General features: G+C 45.6%; 1 protein-coding gene and 1 long non-coding RNA gene across 2 annotated transcripts in view; one reads left to right on the top strand and one right to left on the bottom strand.

Moving 5' to 3' along the window:
• DNAH9 (dynein axonemal heavy chain 9) overlaps positions 1 to 18,114 on the top strand; it is a 336,995-nt gene that overhangs the window by 284,582 nt on the left and 34,299 nt on the right. Inside the window, exons 63-66 of the mRNA XM_089663852.1 lie at positions 10,070 to 10,297; positions 11,589 to 11,780; positions 14,845 to 15,036; positions 16,220 to 16,390. Of these exons, the coding sequence (XP_089519978.1) occupies positions 10,070 to 10,297; positions 11,589 to 11,780; positions 14,845 to 15,036; positions 16,220 to 16,390 (783 nt within the window). The remainder of the gene's footprint in view (positions 1 to 10,069; positions 10,298 to 11,588; positions 11,781 to 14,844; positions 15,037 to 16,219; positions 16,391 to 18,114) is intronic.
• LOC149434276 (uncharacterized) lies at positions 14,568 to 16,504 on the bottom strand. Its single transcript, XR_016308774.1, has 2 exons — positions 16,256 to 16,504; positions 14,568 to 15,004 (listed from the first exon to the last, which is right to left on the bottom strand). It is a non-coding gene; the product is annotated as an uncharacterized LOC149434276 (long non-coding RNA).

The following is an 18,114-nucleotide window of genomic DNA, read 5'->3' as shown; positions in this document are numbered from 1 at the left end:
CTGTCCCTGAGTATGAATTCTGTGGCCCTAACTAGCGTTTCTTTGTCCCTAAATAACGATTCTGTGGCCCTCATTAACAAGTCTGTGTCCCTGAGTAATGGTTCTCTGTCCCTAAGTAACTTCTCTCTGTCCCCAATTCTCGTTTCTGTGGCCCTAACTCTGTCCCTGTCCCTAGTACAGAGCGGTCTGCCTCTGTTCAATGACTGCAGGCAAATGAAGATTTCCAAAATGGCCGCTATATATACCTCGACCATTACACAGTGCTGGCTGGCTGGCTGCTGATTGGCTGATGCGATCACATGTCGTTGAGGAATGCATTATGGGGCAGCGCGCCTTGTCTGCGCGCCTTCCCCGACATCCCCGCTCCGTCGCCGCACATGTCAGCCGCCATTTTCGGAAAAATTTCGATTCGCGCGTCCGAATTAGGCTGTTTTTCGGATTCGGCACGAATCGAAATTTTTCCGATATTCGACTCGAATTCCACTTCGGATACTTCGATTCGCTCATCTCTAATCGCTAGAGCTTCTCATACTTTATTCTTTTTCTCTTTCCTCTCTTTTGCCCTTCTTCTGCCCTTTTTCTTTCACCCAATATTTCATCTCTCTCTACCACCTGTTCTTCTCTTCTCTTTCTCTCAACTTCCTCCCCCTCTCTTTCTTCTCTCTCTCCTTCCCTTTCTATATCTCATCAATCACTCTCCTCCAGTCTCGCTATACTTTCCCTCTCTCCTTCTGTTTCTTCTATCCCCTTTCCCCCTACATCTTTCTTCTACCTCTCCTTTTCTCCATCTATCTCTCAGTTTCTTTCTCTATCTATCTCTCTCCCTCTCTCTCACCTATCCCTCTATTCTCTCTCTTTCTTTTCTCTACATTCCCCTCTCTATATTTCCTTTCTCTGCCACTCTCCTTTTTCTCTCCCTTCCCTCTCCCTTATATTTTTCTCCTTACTCTCCTTCTCCTCCATTCATTTCTTCTCTCCCTACCCCTCTCCTTTCCTTACCCCTCTCCTTTCCTTTCCCCTCTCCCCTATCTCTTTCTTCCCCTTTTCTTCGGTCTCTCTCTTCTCCTCCCTTCACTCTCTCACCCCTGCCTCTATAACTCTCTCCCTTTTTCTTCCTCTCCCTCCATCTCTTTATTCTTCTCCCGCTTTCTTTGCCCTATGCTTTTCTTTTCCTCCACCCCCCCAACTCTATCTTTCTCCCTCTTTCTTCGCTCTTTCACCCTCCGCTTTTCCTTTCCTCTATCTCGTTCTCCCTCTTTCTTCTGAAGGATCATAAGCAATAGGAGATGGAGGGCAAGATGGAATTTGGCCCACACCTGATGTTGATGGAGCTGAAGGATCATCAACAATAGGAGATGGAGGGCAAGATGGAATTTGGCCTATACCTGATATTGATGGAGCTGAAGGATCATCAACAATAGGAGATGGAGGGCAAGATGGAATTGCACTCAAACTTGATGTTGATGGCACAGGTTTTTTGATGGATTCAATCCTGTCTACCCTCTGGAAAAAATTATACAGTGATGTCTGAGTAGTAGCTCTTTTTTTCCTCATCATAGATGACTCTGTAGCATGGGATGACATTCTAAACGGCTGCTGCAACCTTTTTGTATCGTTCTACATTGGGGTCCTGTGCCTCAAAAACTAACAGTGCCTCTTCAAGTAAAGAAAATCCCCTTGCCATTTCTTGTGTTGTGAATCTCTTTGGTTCTTCAGTTATATCTTCCTCTTGGCTCTCTTCGTCTTTTCACTGGGCCTCTAATTCCATCAGGTCCTCATTAGTAAGCTCCTCATGTTGCACAACAAGGAGTTAAGTGAAGTCGTCCTTTTGCAGATCTAGCTCCAGCTTTGTGCTAAGGGTCTTTAAGTTGTTGAAAATCTCTTTGGACTCCTTACCCATCTTCTCAAGTCCATGAACTTCATAAACAAGCTGTGGGTAAAGGTTCTACCAAACCCCATTCATGGTAACAGCCGAAACCTCACGCCAAGCAAAGTTGATGTTTTTTATGGCCTTGTAGATGTTATAGTCCTTCCAAAATTGTTGCAAGGTTGTTCCTGTTTCATCAATAGCCTTCACTTCCTGACAAAAAGTGTGAATATTATTTCTTGAAAGCCGCAATAACTCCTTGGTCCATAGGTTGGACGAGCGCCATATTATTCAGTGGCAGATGCACTACTTTGACATTGGGATGAAAGTCATCCATGAATTGGGGGTGGCCAGGTCCATTGTCAAGCAGCAAAGAATATTGAATGGGATATCTTTCTCCAAACAATATTTCTATATCTCTGGGATAAAGTGGTGGAAAATCCAGTCCTGGAAAATGGTCTGTGTAACCCTGGCTTTGGAGTTACTCTTCCACACAACAGGTAGAGAGCCCTTGGCTATGTTTTTTGAGGGCTCTTGGGTTCTCTAAATGGTAAACTAAGACAGGCTTTAGTTTCATATCACCGGATGCATTGCCACCAAACAATCAAGTAAGTCTGTCCTTTTGCTGCTTTGAAGTCTGGCAGCACTCTTTCCTCGTTACTGATGTAACTTCGTTGTGGCATCCTCTTCTATTACAGTCCTGTCTCATCGATGTTAAAAACCTGTTGGAGTAGATAAGCACCTTCGTCAATAATTTCTCTAAGTGTTGCTGGAAATTCTTGGGCAGCTATGGTATCTGCAATCACATCCACACCACTTACTTTTACGTTGTGAAGGTTTGCTCTAGCCTGGAATCTGTTAAACCATCCATGGCTGGCAGTAAAAGATGTACACTGTTCACCCTGTTTTAGCTTTTTCTTGAATAAGCATTAAGCTGAGTTGAACTCGACGCTGATCCTGCATCCATACACTGAGAAGTTTATCCATCTCCTCTATCACTTTACCACACTTTTTGGATATTATTGTTGACCTCATAAGCACAGCAGACTTCACATGTTCCATGATCTTGGCCTTGTTCTTTAGAATTGTGCCAATGGTTGAAGGATTCATGTTATAAGAACGAGCGATGTCTACCATCTTTTCGCCTTGGTCCAGTTTCTCAATTATTTTCACTTTTGTTTCCATGGTTGTTGCTTTGTGCTACCTAGCAGTCCCCTCCACATCACCACTGCTTTTCCTTTTGCTTCTGGACATCCTGGGCTCTGTATAGTACACTATCACACTGTACAGTAAGCACACAGCAGCACAACTGTGACAATGTACGGCAGACACGTGAGCTACTTCCACGATTTGTTCGCATCTACGAATGTTCATAATGCAAGGTCCGTTTGTATCTGTCAAAGTGTGCAACTCAAATGTTTGCAAGTCGGAACTTACTGTACAGGGTTATACACTCACGCCTGGCTATCACACCTATGAGCTTGTTGGATCTCCTATTCCAAAAACATGGCCATTAATATGGAGTTACCCATTGCAGCTATACCAGTCTCCACTCTTCTGGGAAGGCTTTCCACAAGATTTTTGAGTCTCCATTGGAATTTTTGAGGTCAGGTACTGATGTTGGATGAGAAGACCTGGCTCACATTTGGTGGTCCAACTCATCACAAAGGTGTTCTATAGGGTTGTGGTCAGGACTCTGTGCAGGACAATCAAGTTCCTCCACACCAGAATGTCTTATTTTTTGTCCTATTCCAAAAACATGGCCATTAATATGGAGTTACCTTTTGCAGCTACCAGCCTCCACTCTTCTTGGATGGCTTTCCACAAGATTTTGTGAGTGTCTGTTGGAATTTTTGAGGTCAAGTAATGATGTTGGATGAGAAGACCTGGCTCACATTTTGGTGTTCCAATTCATCCCAAAGGTGTTCAGTAGGGTTGAGGTGCACTGCAATCAAGTTCCTCCACACCAAACTGGTCAAGCCATGTCTTTATGGAGCTGGCAGGGGCACAATCATGCTAGAACACAAAAGTCTTCCCCAATCCATTATCAGAAGGTTGGAAGATCACTATTGTCTACAATGTCTTTGTATGTTGTAGTATTACTGTACTCTTCACTGGAGACACCTAAACTCCATCATTTGAACAAGGTTCCACCTGCATTTGGCCATATAGTATATACAATCATAGACCACTAAGTAACCGACAGTATATTTTCAGAATTTACTCAGCCTATCCGGACTGAAGCCATTTTATTTTCCGCTGGTTTACCTCCCTGATTTCAGGCAGCTTCAGACTATATTTCCCATTTTAAGTGCCGTCGGCATCTATTAGCCAAAATGTCACTTAGATCACTTTGGAATGAAGTTAATTTAATCCTGAGTCCTTAATTTTCATACATTGTTGCTTCACTGCTCCACAATCAGGGTGTAAATTGAGAAAAAGAACTTTTGTGTAATCTTGACTCTGAGCAGCCACGCTCCCAGTTGGCGCCAAGCCGACATTCTTTTTTGATGGTTCAGGTCCAGGACACCGGCACACTGCTGGAGGGTGATAAAACAGAATGAGATGAGTTAAAAGATATCATAAAATGTCTGTTTTTTTCAATTTCCCCCCTTTTTTTTTTTTTTTTTGCACATGTCACTTTGAATCTGTAGGGGATGTATCCTAATTGTCACTTGCTGCAAGACTTAAAGAGAGCCTGTCAGTATGACAAGTGCCCTTGGGCATGCAGTTCCTTAATTGGATAACGTAACAGGTTTTTGCTGAGTCTGCCCGGGTCCAGGTTATCATTACAATGTGATACTGAATTCACCCCGGGTGATTGTGAGACATGCGGTGCAATTTCCCGAGCTCCCAGCAGCTCTCTGCAAAAGAACCGGAGATTAAATCAGAAGAACCAAACTGAAAGAGCTGCTAATACCGTTCACAGATGAGTATGCAAACCACCTATAATAAGCTTTGTGTTTTTTGTTCTATGTTATTAGCTTTTCAAGACTAAAAGACTAAAAAAATAATAGTTATTAGTGATCTTCTATAGCATTACCTGTGACTTGTTAATGAAATAATGTGATGTTAAAGAAGTATAGATGAATCAGAGTAACTTGCGAGCCACAGGTGTGATAATTACTAGAGGATCGCAAACATGAAACACATAACTACAACTGTGTTGGAAATATCTACAAATACAGTCAGGTCCATAAATATTGGGACATGGACACAATTCTAACATTTTTGGCTCTATACACCACCACAATGGATTTGAAATGAAACGAACAAGATGAGCTTTAACTGCAGACTGTCAGCTTTAATTTGAGGGTATTTACATCCAAATCAAGTGAACGGTGTAGGAATTACAACAGTTTGCATATGTGCCTCCCACTTATTAAGGAACCAAAAGTAATGGGACAGAATAATAATCATAAATCAAACTTTCACTTTTTAATACTTGGTTGCAAATCCTTTGCAGTCAATTACAGCCTGAAGTGTGGAACGCATAGACATCACCAGACGCTGGGTCTCATCCCTGGTGATGCTCTGCCAGGCCTCTACTGCAACTGTCTTCAGTTCCTGCTTGTTCTTGGGGCATTTTCCCTTCAGTTTTGTCTTCAGCAAGTGAAATGCTCAATCGGATTCAGGTCAGGTGATTGACTTGGCCATTGCATAACATTCCACTTCTTTCCCTTAAAAAACTCTTTGGTTGCTTTTGCAGTCTGCTTTGGGTCATTGTCCATCTGCACTGTGAAGCGTCCAATGAGTTGTGAAGCATTTGGCTGAATATGAGCAGATAATATTCCCGAAACACTTCACAATTCATCCGGCTGCTTTTGTCAGCAGTCACATCATCAATAAATACAAGAGAACCAGTTCCATTGGCAGCCATACATGTCCACGCCATGACACTACCACCACCATGCTTCACTGATGAGGTGGTATGCTTAGGATCATGAGCAGTTCCTTCTCCATACTCTTCCCTTCCCATCACTCTGGTACAAGTTGATCTTGGTCTCATCTGTCCATAGGATGTTGTTCCAGAACTTTGAAGGCTTTTTTAGATGTCGTTTGGCAAACTCTAATCTGGCCTTCCTGTTTTTGAGGCTCACCAATGGTTTACATCTTGTGGTGAACCCTCTGTATTCACTCTGGTGAAGTCTTCTCTTGATTATTGACTTTGACACACATACACCTACCTCCTGGAGAGTGTTCTTGATCTGGCCAACTGTTGTGAAGGGTGTTTTCTTCACCAGGGAAAGAATTCTTCTGTCATCCACCACAGTTGTTTTCTGTGGTCTTCCGGGTCTTTTGGTGTTGCTGAGCTCACCGGTGCGTTCCTTCTTTTTAAGAATGTTCCAAACAGTTGTTTTGGCCATGCCTAATGTTTTTTCTATCTCTCTGATGGGTTTGTTTTGTTTTTTCAGCCTAATGATGGCTTCACTGATAGTGACAGCTCTTTGGATCTCATCTTGAGAGTTGACAGCAACAGATTCCAAATGCAAATAGCACACTTGAACTGAACTCTGGACCTTTTATCTGCTCATTGTAATTGGGATAATGAGGGAATAACACACACCTGGCCATGGAACGGCTGAGAAGTCAATTGTCCCATTACTTTTGGTCCCTTAATAAGTGGGAGGCACATATGCAAACTGTTGTAATTCCTACACCGTTCACCTGATTTGAATGTAAATACCCTCAAATTAAAGCTGACAGTCTGCAGTTATAGCACATCTTGTTTGTTTCATTTCAAATCCATTGTGGTGGTGTATAGAGCCAAAAATGTTAGAATTGTGTCGATGTCCCAATATTTATGGACCTGACTGTATATGTTGCGCTCCTAAATACTTCTCAATAAATAATAATTAAATTATTACCATTAAATTAATTCAAATTATGCTACAAATAACTAATAAAAGTGTATAAATACCAAAAAATTTAAATATTTTTTGGTATTTATACACTTTTATTAGTTATTTGTATCATAATTTGAATTAATGTAATGGTAATAATTTATTATTTATTGAGAAGTATTTAGGAGCGCAACATATATTTGTAGATGATGTTAAAGAAGTCCCTAACCAAATGATATGATATTTAGTTAAATAAAATGTTTAATTTAGTTAAAGAGTAACTCCACTTTTGTTGACAAAAAAAAAAAACACACTCCCCTCTGGGTGTATCTTTGGGAGTTTCTCGCCAAAAATGACAATTTTGTTGCAGGGAATGCCAAAAATCTGACTTGGGTCGCAGGTCTATATGCTATATTATTATCTTTTATTTTGTTTGATAATTTTTTTGCCCCACGAAAGTGGAGTTACCCTTGAAGTAAAATAGTTCAAATGGAGCTCCAGTCGCCTGTGAACAAAAGAAGTCAGCAGCTAGAAAAACTTGATCCAGCAGTGTTCTCTGGGTTCACCAGCCGCCTCTGTTCCCAGCATCTGGGAACCTGGCTGTAACAGCTTGCAGCTTCACAGTCATGTACCCACTGCGCATGCGCAAACAGAGCTGCGCATTGTGAATGGTCCCGCAGTCTTCTGGGACCTGTCATGTGTCCCAGAAGACTACAGGGGTTGGGGGGGGGAGTTGGTGGAGGAGAACGTCCGCTTCCAATCGCCTAGATTTTGACAGGTACCCACTCCCCAAAGGTGCCAATTCTTAACGGAGAGCAGGGGAAGAGTCCTTAACCCCCCTGGTGGTATTCCTGAGTGTAGCTCGGGGTAAACTTTCAGCACCACAAGCGGTAACCCCCCCGAGCTACACTCGGGAATACACTGCAGCGTTGCTCCGGGATCTCTTCTGCACTTACCTTGTCCTTCGCTCCCGCGATGTCCCTCCTGCAGTGTCCCCTGCAATGTCCTCCGGCCGATGCCAGCATCTGTCTTCCGGGTTCCGTTCCCTGTGACGTCGGGACGTACGGGGGACGGAACTGGCGGGAAATTTAAAAATGTCAAAAAGTGACATTTACTAAACACACTAAAATCACAGAGTATAACATTCCTGTATCAAACCATTTCACATACATTTTGTCCCGAGTGCTTTGTCCGGCGCCCTGCCTGCATTTTTACTGTTCTTTCTGCCTGGAAACTGAGAAACGTCCAAAAAGCGTCCCTTTAGGTCAGACGCGGTTTTAGACCGGCTAGAGAACAGCGATAGTAAATCAGAACCACTTGCAGAATTGAGTGATAATGATTCGTGGGGGAAATTCCTCATCAGACACTGAAAACGATTCTGCGACTGAGCTCAGCGATGTGTGAACTTGGCGCTCTATTTCACATTTCAGTGTTTTTGGTTTGATTATATTATTGAATTACATTTATTATTATTATTATTTTTTATGATTATTATAATTTATGATTTTGTGTTTCAAATTTTATCATACCCGGGATGTTTACTAGACTCTTGTTCGGACAGATTTCAGTGAGTTATTCCTAAAAATTACAGGCCTACAATAAAAAAATACATATTTCCATGCAACAAAAATGTACCGCTTTGAGCACAGAAATACTGACATAATCAGACCGCTAGGGAGGTTAAAGCAAAATGTCCCCTTTTGAGTGGAGATTTGCTTTAAATAAAATATAAATAACACTTTTTATATTAACCAATTCCTGTTTTTCTTTTAATAGGATCCTTGTTTTTTTCGGGGGGTTCTTTGTTACATCTCAGTGCTGCTGATCCTCTGCTTCCACTTTGCAGCTCTTTTTTTACTTACAGTACATGCACTCCAGTGATGTCTGCATGGCATTTGTTAGGTTGGATTTCCTGATGGTGACAACATAGGACCATGCATAATGGGCATAGATATGGCCACTTGTAGTCTCAATGAGAAGCCTCTGTGACAGGGCGACAACCCTGGATCACAATTGGGAGACAGGGATAGAGTGTTGTCACCCTATAACAGGAAGTGTTCGAACAAGAACCATTATGGCAGGATCACTAGGGGATTAGTTTAATGAAGGCTGCAGATTTAAAAAAATTGAAATTGACTTTTGAAATAACTTTATGGCGTTTTGCATGTGGGGTGGGTGCCTGAGACCTTGCAATGTAAATCCCCAGGTCATGCGTATTTTCTATTTTGTGCATAATACCATATACTATATGAGTGTTTACGTAAGTATATCCGAGTACAGATGAGCACTTCCATGGACATTTCTAGCATTTCTATGGGCGGTTGTACGAAGCACTTGGGCTTTCCAGGCAGGTAAAATATGCAAAATGTATATTACAACGGCTCAGGTGCCCATGTGTCAAGGATAGAATGGGTTAAAAACGATGGCGCTGATAGACCACTTGGTAAAGAAAAGGGCCCAGTGAAAAATAGAATTCAAACATTAGTCAACACTGAAGATGGTTGCTGCTCCCCTGGACCAAGTCCTAAGTATACCTAATGCAAACACCAAAAACAAGCCAGAGAGGGCGCCACCATCTAAGTGTAAATCATTTATTAAGAGTAAGGGATAAATGAAATATTGCACTCACTGCCTATATATGAAGGTCAGCATGTCATAAAAGGCATGGTGGAGTTCTCTGTGGAGTGACTGTGATGTGCAGAGATTGGCAGGCAAGCGGCTGGTGGATGCAGACCTGCGCCGGGACGCTGCTGGTCAGAGGGGGAAAACCACTGTCCGGCTGGAATGCAAGCTCTTCTAGATAGAATTGGTGGCTTCTGGGCCAGCTCAGGTAGAGTCAGCTCCACTCTGAGGCTTTCATGGCGCCATGATGTCAGCAGTGGGCATGGCTACGTGCTTCAGGGGACCACTACTTTGTCAACCCAGAAGGTTTGACCTTCATATATATGCAGTGAGTGCAATATTTCATTTATCCTTTACTCTTAACTTAGATGAACTTACTCTTTACTTAGATGGTGGTGCTCTCTATTGTTTGTTTTTCTTCATTTGCTAAGGGACTATCATACATATTTTAATAATTGGGTTTACATCTAATTTAATGTCTATGAAGGTTCTCGTTTATCCAGGTCATGGTATGGCTAGTAGTAGTTGGTCACATTCAACCAGACTTGCTCTGTAATGTTGAAGACCTTTCAGCGTACACCACGTTGCAATCATTGCTGGGAACATAGTCCAAATGCTAAGATATGTTTCCGACAAATTCAAACGGATCCAGCTAAATGTGGCTAACTGCTCCTAGTGATGGTAAGAAGACTTTACACAGATGACCTCACCGATTCCCCCCTTGATATTTCTGTAGAACATCCATCTGGTGGCCAAGTGGTTGAGCACTCTGGAGAAGAAACTGGAACATAACAGTGAAGGCAGTCACCAGGAGTTCCGGGTCTTCATCAGCGCGGAGCCAGCCGCTTCATCCGACGGACACATCATTCCACAGGGCATCCTGGAGAATTCCATCAAGATCACCAATGAGCCACCTACTGGCATGCATGCTAACCTACACAAAGCTCTAGATAACTTCAACCAGGTGAGACCGCTTGGCTGAGCTGGTAATGTAAGGTCCATCAGGGCCATCTTTAATATTGTTGGGACCCTGGGCAAACATTTTCTTGGGCCCACCCATGAAATTTCACTCTCCACCTGCTCTGAAACATACAATAAATAGCAGCTAAACTCAAAATCAGTTTACTCCAGCAGGCCAGACAGCAATTGCAATTGATTGCCGCAGGTTACAGCATATCATTACCGCTCACTGACTGGTTGATAGAGGTTACAGCACACATTAGGACTCACTGATTAGTTGCTAGAGATTACAGCACATTATTTCTGCTTGCTGATTGGTTGCTAGAGGTTGCTGCACATCCTTACTGCTCACCGATTGGTTGCTAGAGGTTACTGCACATCAATACTGGTCACCGCTTGGCTGATAGATGTTACTGCACATTACTACCACTCACTGATTGGTTGTTAGAGGTTACTGCACATCAATACCACTGCCACACCTGGCCCACTAGGACATTTTTTCAGGCCAGCAGCTAGGGTTAGTGGCATATCCTCAAACTCTGTGCACAAATTGGGGATTCCCCTATTCTCTGCTTCTGATGGGGACCTTGATGTAAGGGGGGAACTCTGATGGGAATCCCAATGTAAGGGAAGACTATGATGGGGACCCTGATGTATGGGGGAACTCTAATGGGGACCCTGATGTATGGGAGAGCTCTAATGGGGACCCTGATGTATGGGGGAGCTCTAATGGGGACCCTGATGTATGGGGGAACTCTGATTGGGAACCCCTGATGTATGGGGGAATCTGATATGAAAGCAGGTCTCTGAAGTGATGGGGACTCTGATGTAAGAGGGAGGCTTCTAATATGAAGTTATTTCTCTTGCTGTGTTCATTCATTTATAAAACAGATTTTTTTCCCCATCTGCAAATATTTGGAAAATATACAATGTGGCTCTTCTACTGAAAATGTTGGCGTCCCCTGAGCTGATAACTTCTGTGTATCCTGCTTGTACTGAACTCATATCAGTTGGCATTGTTACCAATTCTCTTGGTGAACTACAGATCACCCCCCTCCCACCTTAGTGTTCTGTTGCACACTCGCAGTTAGTGAGCATTGATACCCTAGGACAGGAAGTGCATTACTGGTAGGATCCCCAGGTGAAAAGAAAAAAAATATATATACTGAAAAAAAAAACGAATGCAGCTACCATAACGAAGTACTAATAATCTGCAATATATAAAATGTTGTTCTTGGGTTTTGATCCACTTTACAACAGACCTGTAGCACTGACAGTACTGTATTCTGATGCAGGACACTTTAGAGATGTGCGCCCGAGAGACGGAGTTCAAAAGCATCCTGTTCGCTCTGTGCTACTTTCACGCCGTGGTGGCAGAGAGGAGGAAATTCGGACCCCAGGGCTGGAACCGTTCCTATCCCTTCAACACAGGAGATCTCACCATCTCCGTCAATGTTCTGTACAACTACCTGGAGGCCAATGCCAAGGTAAGGTGGTTGAGATGGTTCTGCACAGCAAGGGTTGAGGTCCAGGCTTTCTGGGGTCAGTGTGTACACAGCTATCTCCTATTCCAGAATATGGCCAACTTCCTTCAACTTTCCTTAGAGATCCAATTCCAGATTGTTTTTAGTTTTGGACAAAGTAGGAATGGGTTTGGTTTTGGTCCCTGCCCTGCTTTTAGATCTTGTTTACACTTGTGGTTGGAGGGCAACAAAAATAGGCAGCTGAGACACATTATTACCACCCTTTTAAGCTCCAAAGGCAGCCTGATGGGGTGGCACAAATGTCACAGCTGCAGTGCTTTGCTGTGGCAACAGAATTATACCCCCCCGTCACATTCCGTGGGCAGTACTACTGCTGAATATAACCCGTTCAAGTCAACAGGGCAACCCAACCACTCTTCAACTGAATGGGGGTGTAGGGGGCCTCAAGTGCAGCCCCACACATCATCAATATGCTGCACATTATATTTTGAAAATGTTAGAGAAAGCTGTCAGAGACTAGAGTCATGCTACGGGAGAGTGTCAGAAACCGCAGACGTGCTACGGCAGAGGGTCAGAAACCGCAGACGTGCTACGGCAGAGGGTCAGAAACCGCAGACGTGCTACGGGAATGGGTCAGAAACCGCAGACGTGCTACGGGAGAGGGTCAGAAACCGCAGACGTGCTACGGGAGAGGGACAGAGTCTGCAGACGTGCTACGGGAGAGGGTCAGAGTCTGCAGACGTGCTACGGGAGAGGGTCAGAAACCGCAGACGTGCTACGGGAGAGGGACAGAGTCTGCAGACGTGCTACGGGAGAGGGTCAGAGTCTGCAGACGTGCTACGGGAGAGGGTCAGAGTCTGCAGACGTGCTACGCGAGAGGGACAGAATCCGCAGACGTGCTACGCGAGAGGGACAGAATCCGCAGACGTGCTACGGGAGAGGGTCAGAAACCGCAGACGTGCTACGGGAGAGGGTCAGAAACCGCAGACGTGGTACGGGAGAGGGTCAGAAACCGCAGACGTGCTACGGCAGAGGGTCAGAAACCGCAGACGTGCTACGGCAGAGGGTCAGAAACCGCAGACGTGCTACGGGAATGGGTCAGAAACCGCAGACGTGCTACGGGAGAGGGTCAGAAACCGCAGACGTGCTACGGGAGAGGGTCAGAAACCGCAGACGTGCTACGGGAGAGGGTCAGAAACCGCAGACGTGCTACGGGAGAGGGTCAGAAACCGCAGACGTGCTACGGGAGAGGGTCAGAGTCTGCAGACGTGCTACGGGAGAGGGTCAGAGTCTGCAGACGTGCTACGGGAGAGGGTCAGAGTCTGCAGACGTGCTACGGGAGAGGGTCAGAGTCTGCAGACGTGCTACGGGAGAGGGTCAGAGTCTGCAGACGTGCTACGGGAGAGGGTCAGAGTCTGCAGACGTGCTACGCGAGAGGGACAGAATCCGCAGACGTGCTACGCGAGAGGGACAGAATCCGCAGACGTACTACGGGAGAGGGTCAGAAACCGCAGACGTGCTACGGGAGAGGGTCAGAAACCGCAGACGTGCTACGGGAGAGGGTCAGAAACCGCAGACGTGCTACGGGAGAGGGTCAGAAACCGCAGACGTGGTACGGGAGAGGGTCAGAAACCGCAGACGTGCTACGGGAGAGGGTCAGAAACCGCAGACGTGCTACGGGAGAGGGTCAGAAACCGCAGACCTGCTACGGGAGAGGGTCAGAAACCGCAGACGTGCTACGGGAGAGGGTCAGAAACCGCAGACGTGGTACGGGAGAGGGTCAGAAACCGCAGACGTGCTACGGGAGAGGGTCAGAAACCGCAGACGTGCTACGGGAGAGGGTCAGAAACTGCAGACGTGCTACGGGAGAGGGTCAGAAACTGCAGACGTGCTACGGGAGAGGGTCAGAAACCGCAGACCTGCTACGGGAGAGGGTCAGAAACCGCAGACGTGCTACGGGAGAGGGTCAGAAACCGCAGACGTGCTACGGGAGAGGGTCAGAAACCGCCGACCTGCTACGGGAGAGGGACAGAAACCGCCGACGTGCTACGGGAGAGGGTCAGAAACCGCCGACCTGCTACGGGAGAGGGTCAGAAACCGCAGGCGTGCTACGGGAGAGGGTCAGAAACTGAATACATGCTACAGGAGATAATCAAAGACTGGGGACATGCTAAAATGTGGATGACTGGGGATAGGCTACTTTAAAAACCAATGGTTCCACATTTGTGCACCATACAGCACGCATTAAAAAAAAATGACTTATGCCACATTTGATATGTGGATGTTGATATGATAAAGGATGGACAGCATAGAAAAAAGTAAAATACTGCAAAAGAAATAAACCAACCCATTTACCCACTAAAAGCCAGTCTAAGGAACTTTACTGGCCTCGGTCAGCACTTATACACAGACCAAGGCTTTAGACTGTGCTGGGTAGCATTCGGCAGTGTTTCATTATTTTTATACTAGTAATACACCTTTTGGAGTTTCTTACTTTCTTTATTATCAGCCATTATGCTTTACCTATGTTTGGGATTTGGATATGACAGAACCAGCCTACATGGAGAATTGAGTACTAGGTGCGATTAGAACTGCCTGCTGTTGTAAGTCTAAGTACTGTATCTGAGTATATCCAGGCAGTGAAGGTGACGCACACGGAAGTGGGAGGAGGTGGATACACACATTGGTGGATGAATGTAGGTTCATCCACCAATGAATGTAGGTTCTTCCACCAATGTGTGTATCCACCTTCATCCACTATAGGTATACGTTCAAAGCTATAGATGCACATTTTAGAAGGAGTGACCCTTTAATATGTAGAGTACAGAAATGATGGGGTAACTAATCACCTGTTGTCAGCTCAGTTGAAGCTGAAATGTGATTGGTTGCTGATAGCATTGCTGTTAGTCTCATAAACCCAGATCTGTTTTCAGCCGGACGGTTCCCTGAAAGAACATGAGTGTCCTCCATGCTGGCCGGGCACCAGAGCACATTGCCCAGCTGTGTCCCGGGCTCCTGGCCGGCAGCTGATCCACATCCTTCACACCCGGTTTGCTTTGTGTCTCAGGTCCCATATGATGACTTGCGCTATTTGTTTGGCGAGATCATGTACGGCGGTCACATCACGGATGACTGGGATAGGCGCCTCTGCCGGACGTATCTGGAAGAGTTCATCAAGCCGGAGATGCTGGAGGGAGAGCTGTTCCTCGCCCCGGGATTCCCGCTGCCTGGAAACATGGATTACAACGGTTACCATCAGGTATGCCATCATGACCTCAGCTCCATCGCCAACATAGGCAGTAGAGCAGCCAAATTGTGTGCTGAGCTGTTCATCTCTGAAATGGATGATCCACTAAAAGGGAGGATGTGTTTTAAAGAGAACCAGTCACTGCTAGGCTCATTGAATAACTGGAATATTCAATCCTGAAGGAAAGCCTGAAAAAATAGGTTGCCATTGCCGGCTGTCTATGGTTTCACTACCTTCCAAGTCACTGACCTGGAACAAGCATGAACTCAATGAAGTCAGTACTATTCTTCTACTTGTTCCAGGTTAGTGATTTAGAGAGCATTGAAGCCAGAGAGTCAAAATGTCATCCAGTCAACCGAAGGAGAGGTCAGCAATTGCAGCCTCCATATTTCTTCAGCTGCCTTTAAATCATTAGAATTGTGCAGACCTACGAATGGAAGATTTGTAATGGTCTCCTTATTTATCTCTACTTGCTTTTGTCTTAGGACTAATCAGCTGATGTGAAATTGAGAGGCTCTGTGAGGTCTGACAGATGTTATTCTATTAACTGGCTGATTTCAGGCTAACTCCCAGCTCCTGAGTGCACACAGTGGGTATAGAAAAGAATCACAGTGCCTTGCCACCTATACTTGATTGATTGCTTCAGTTGCACTAGCAAGGACTGAAATGCTCCAGGAAAGTTCTTTTCATGCTGAGCTAAGCAAAATGACCACAGCTGATCATAGATGAAAGTCAAATGGCCATTGAGAAGGTGATTGGCTACACCTGATTGAGGGGGGAGGGGGGGGGGGGTGATCCTTTTTTTTTTCAACTCTGTGATTCTGTTTTTGAATTTATGAATTTTTTTCTGACATGTTGGTGTTATATCCTTCACTTGGATGTTATAGTAAATACAGCTGTATAAAACAAAAACTGTGTCTGTCTTCATTTCAGGCTGCAAATCAACAAAATGTGATTATTTTAAAGGGGGGGTGATTCTTTTCTATACCAACTGTAACAGCCCTATAACAGAGCTCCGTAGTCGTTTGCATTCCAGTTATCTACATTGCTCTGTTATTCAATGCTGTTATGCGCTCCATGTAAGGCTGCCCTTCTGGTGAAACCGCAAAACCTTTCATTGCAGAGGGCAGCTTTAACCCTTCCCCCTCCCAGTGACAACCACTGACAACATTTCTGCTCCTCTTTTTCCTTGCAGTATATTGATGACGTGCTGCCAGCTGAGTCTCCTTACCTGTATGGCCTACATCCCAACGCCGAGATTGGTTTCCTCACCCAGACATCAGAAAAACTGTTCCGCACAGTGCTGGAAATGCAGCCTCGGGACAGCAGCATGGGCGAGGGTGGAGGAGTTACACGTGAAGAGAAGGTAGGCGATTTGTTATGCTTATGGGTACACAGGACCTGCCAGGGCGCATAGCTGTCATTTCACACACAGACTAGAGTTTAATTAATTGGTTTTCAATAATTTCTCTAAAATGTAAAATATGTAAGATTAACGCAATAGCTGAAAACTGCGCACAGTGTATCAACGTAGTTCCAGCCACCTCTGGAGGTCAGGACTCTGCCCACAATGCCGCAGTGTCTAGGCCCCCTCCATAGTAGAAAATGGCATCTGCTCAGCTCAGTTCATAATAAATACGGAAAAATAGGTGCAAGGGTGGAATTTAAAAAAATTCTAAAAATATTTCAGATAATTTACATACATTTGTAGAACAAACCTCCACCTCTAACCTAACAGCTGAAGCAGGTTAATCTAATTAATTTGGAGTATTGGGAGATCTTTTATTGGTCTTCCGCCATCACACGTTGGATAGAAGTCAGCCAGGGCTTCATCCAGGAAAATCATCATTACTCTATATTGGACTGCTCAGCTAAAGGTGACAAATCTACACCAGATCTGGCCAATCACAGCCATGAGCCAATCTGACAAGCAAGAGTAGTTGGCTGAACTGTCCGTGTCAGGGCTCCCTGGTATGACCAGAGGTGTGTGACTGAAGCAGGGAAACGCAGACTTCAGATATGTGATTAACAATGTAATTTATTAACACTAACAATACAAACATAAACGCAGTGCACTACTAAACATAATACAGTGCAAACAAACCCAACCAACCACCCACAGATAACAGTACATACAAGCAAGCGTCGTCAGGCAGGCCGGGTCAATATCAATTGGGCAGGTAGGTACAGGGGGAGCAAGCGGAGAATGGTCGGGGTCACAGGCCAGGTTCAGCAGGTAGCAAGCAGCGTAGTACAGAGGGTCAGGCAGAGGGATGGTCATGGTCACAAGCCAGGGATCAGAACAGGTAGCAAGCAGCGTAGTACAGAGGGTCAGGCAGAGGGATGGTCACGGTCACAAGCCAGGGATCAGAACAGGTAGCAAGCAGCGTAGTACAGAGGGTCAGGCAGAGGGATGGTCAGGGTCACAAGCCAGGGATCAGAACAGGTAGCAAAGGAACAGAAACAGGATGCAGGACAGATACAGGGCCCAGGACAAACACAACACCAAGGCAGAGTCTGCAAGTCTGGCCATCCCTTAAATACACCAGTATCATCAGTTCCAGGTGTTAGCTGGCTGAAAGGTTGAGTCTCTGATTGCTGGGAGCACCCGCTGGCCAGCCCTGGTACTGCAGATCAAAAGGCAGGTGAGTCCCACCATTGCTGGCCAGTCCATTCCTGACAGTACCCCCCCCTCAAGGAGCGGCCTCAGGATGCTCCAAACAGTCCTAGCTGGGAAAAATGTTCCACCGCCCGGGTCTGGTAACTGGCAGGATAACAAAGACTGGCACACCGGGCAGGACTCCGGGCAGCGGTACACCGGGCAGAGGCACATCGGGCTGGACTCCGGGCAGAGGCACACCGGGCAGAGCCACACCGGGCAGAGGCACATCGGGCTGGACTCCGGGCAGAGGCACATCGGGCTGGACTCCGGGCAGAGGCACATCGGGCTGGACTCCGGGCAGAGGCACATCGGGCTGGACTCCGGGCAGAGGCACATCGGGCTGGACTCCGGGCAGAGGCACATCGGGCTGGACTCCGGGCAGAGGCACATCGGGCTGGACTCCGGGCAGAGGCACATCGGGCTGGACT

Source organism: Staurois parvus, unplaced genomic scaffold, assembly GCF_062004578.1.
Source record: "Staurois parvus isolate SC_StPar_1 unplaced genomic scaffold, SC_StPar_1.0 ptg001787l, whole genome shotgun sequence".
Classification (NCBI taxonomy): domain Eukaryota; kingdom Metazoa; phylum Chordata; class Amphibia; order Anura; family Ranidae; genus Staurois; species Staurois parvus.
This window is presented reverse-complemented; position numbering and strand designations above follow the sequence as displayed.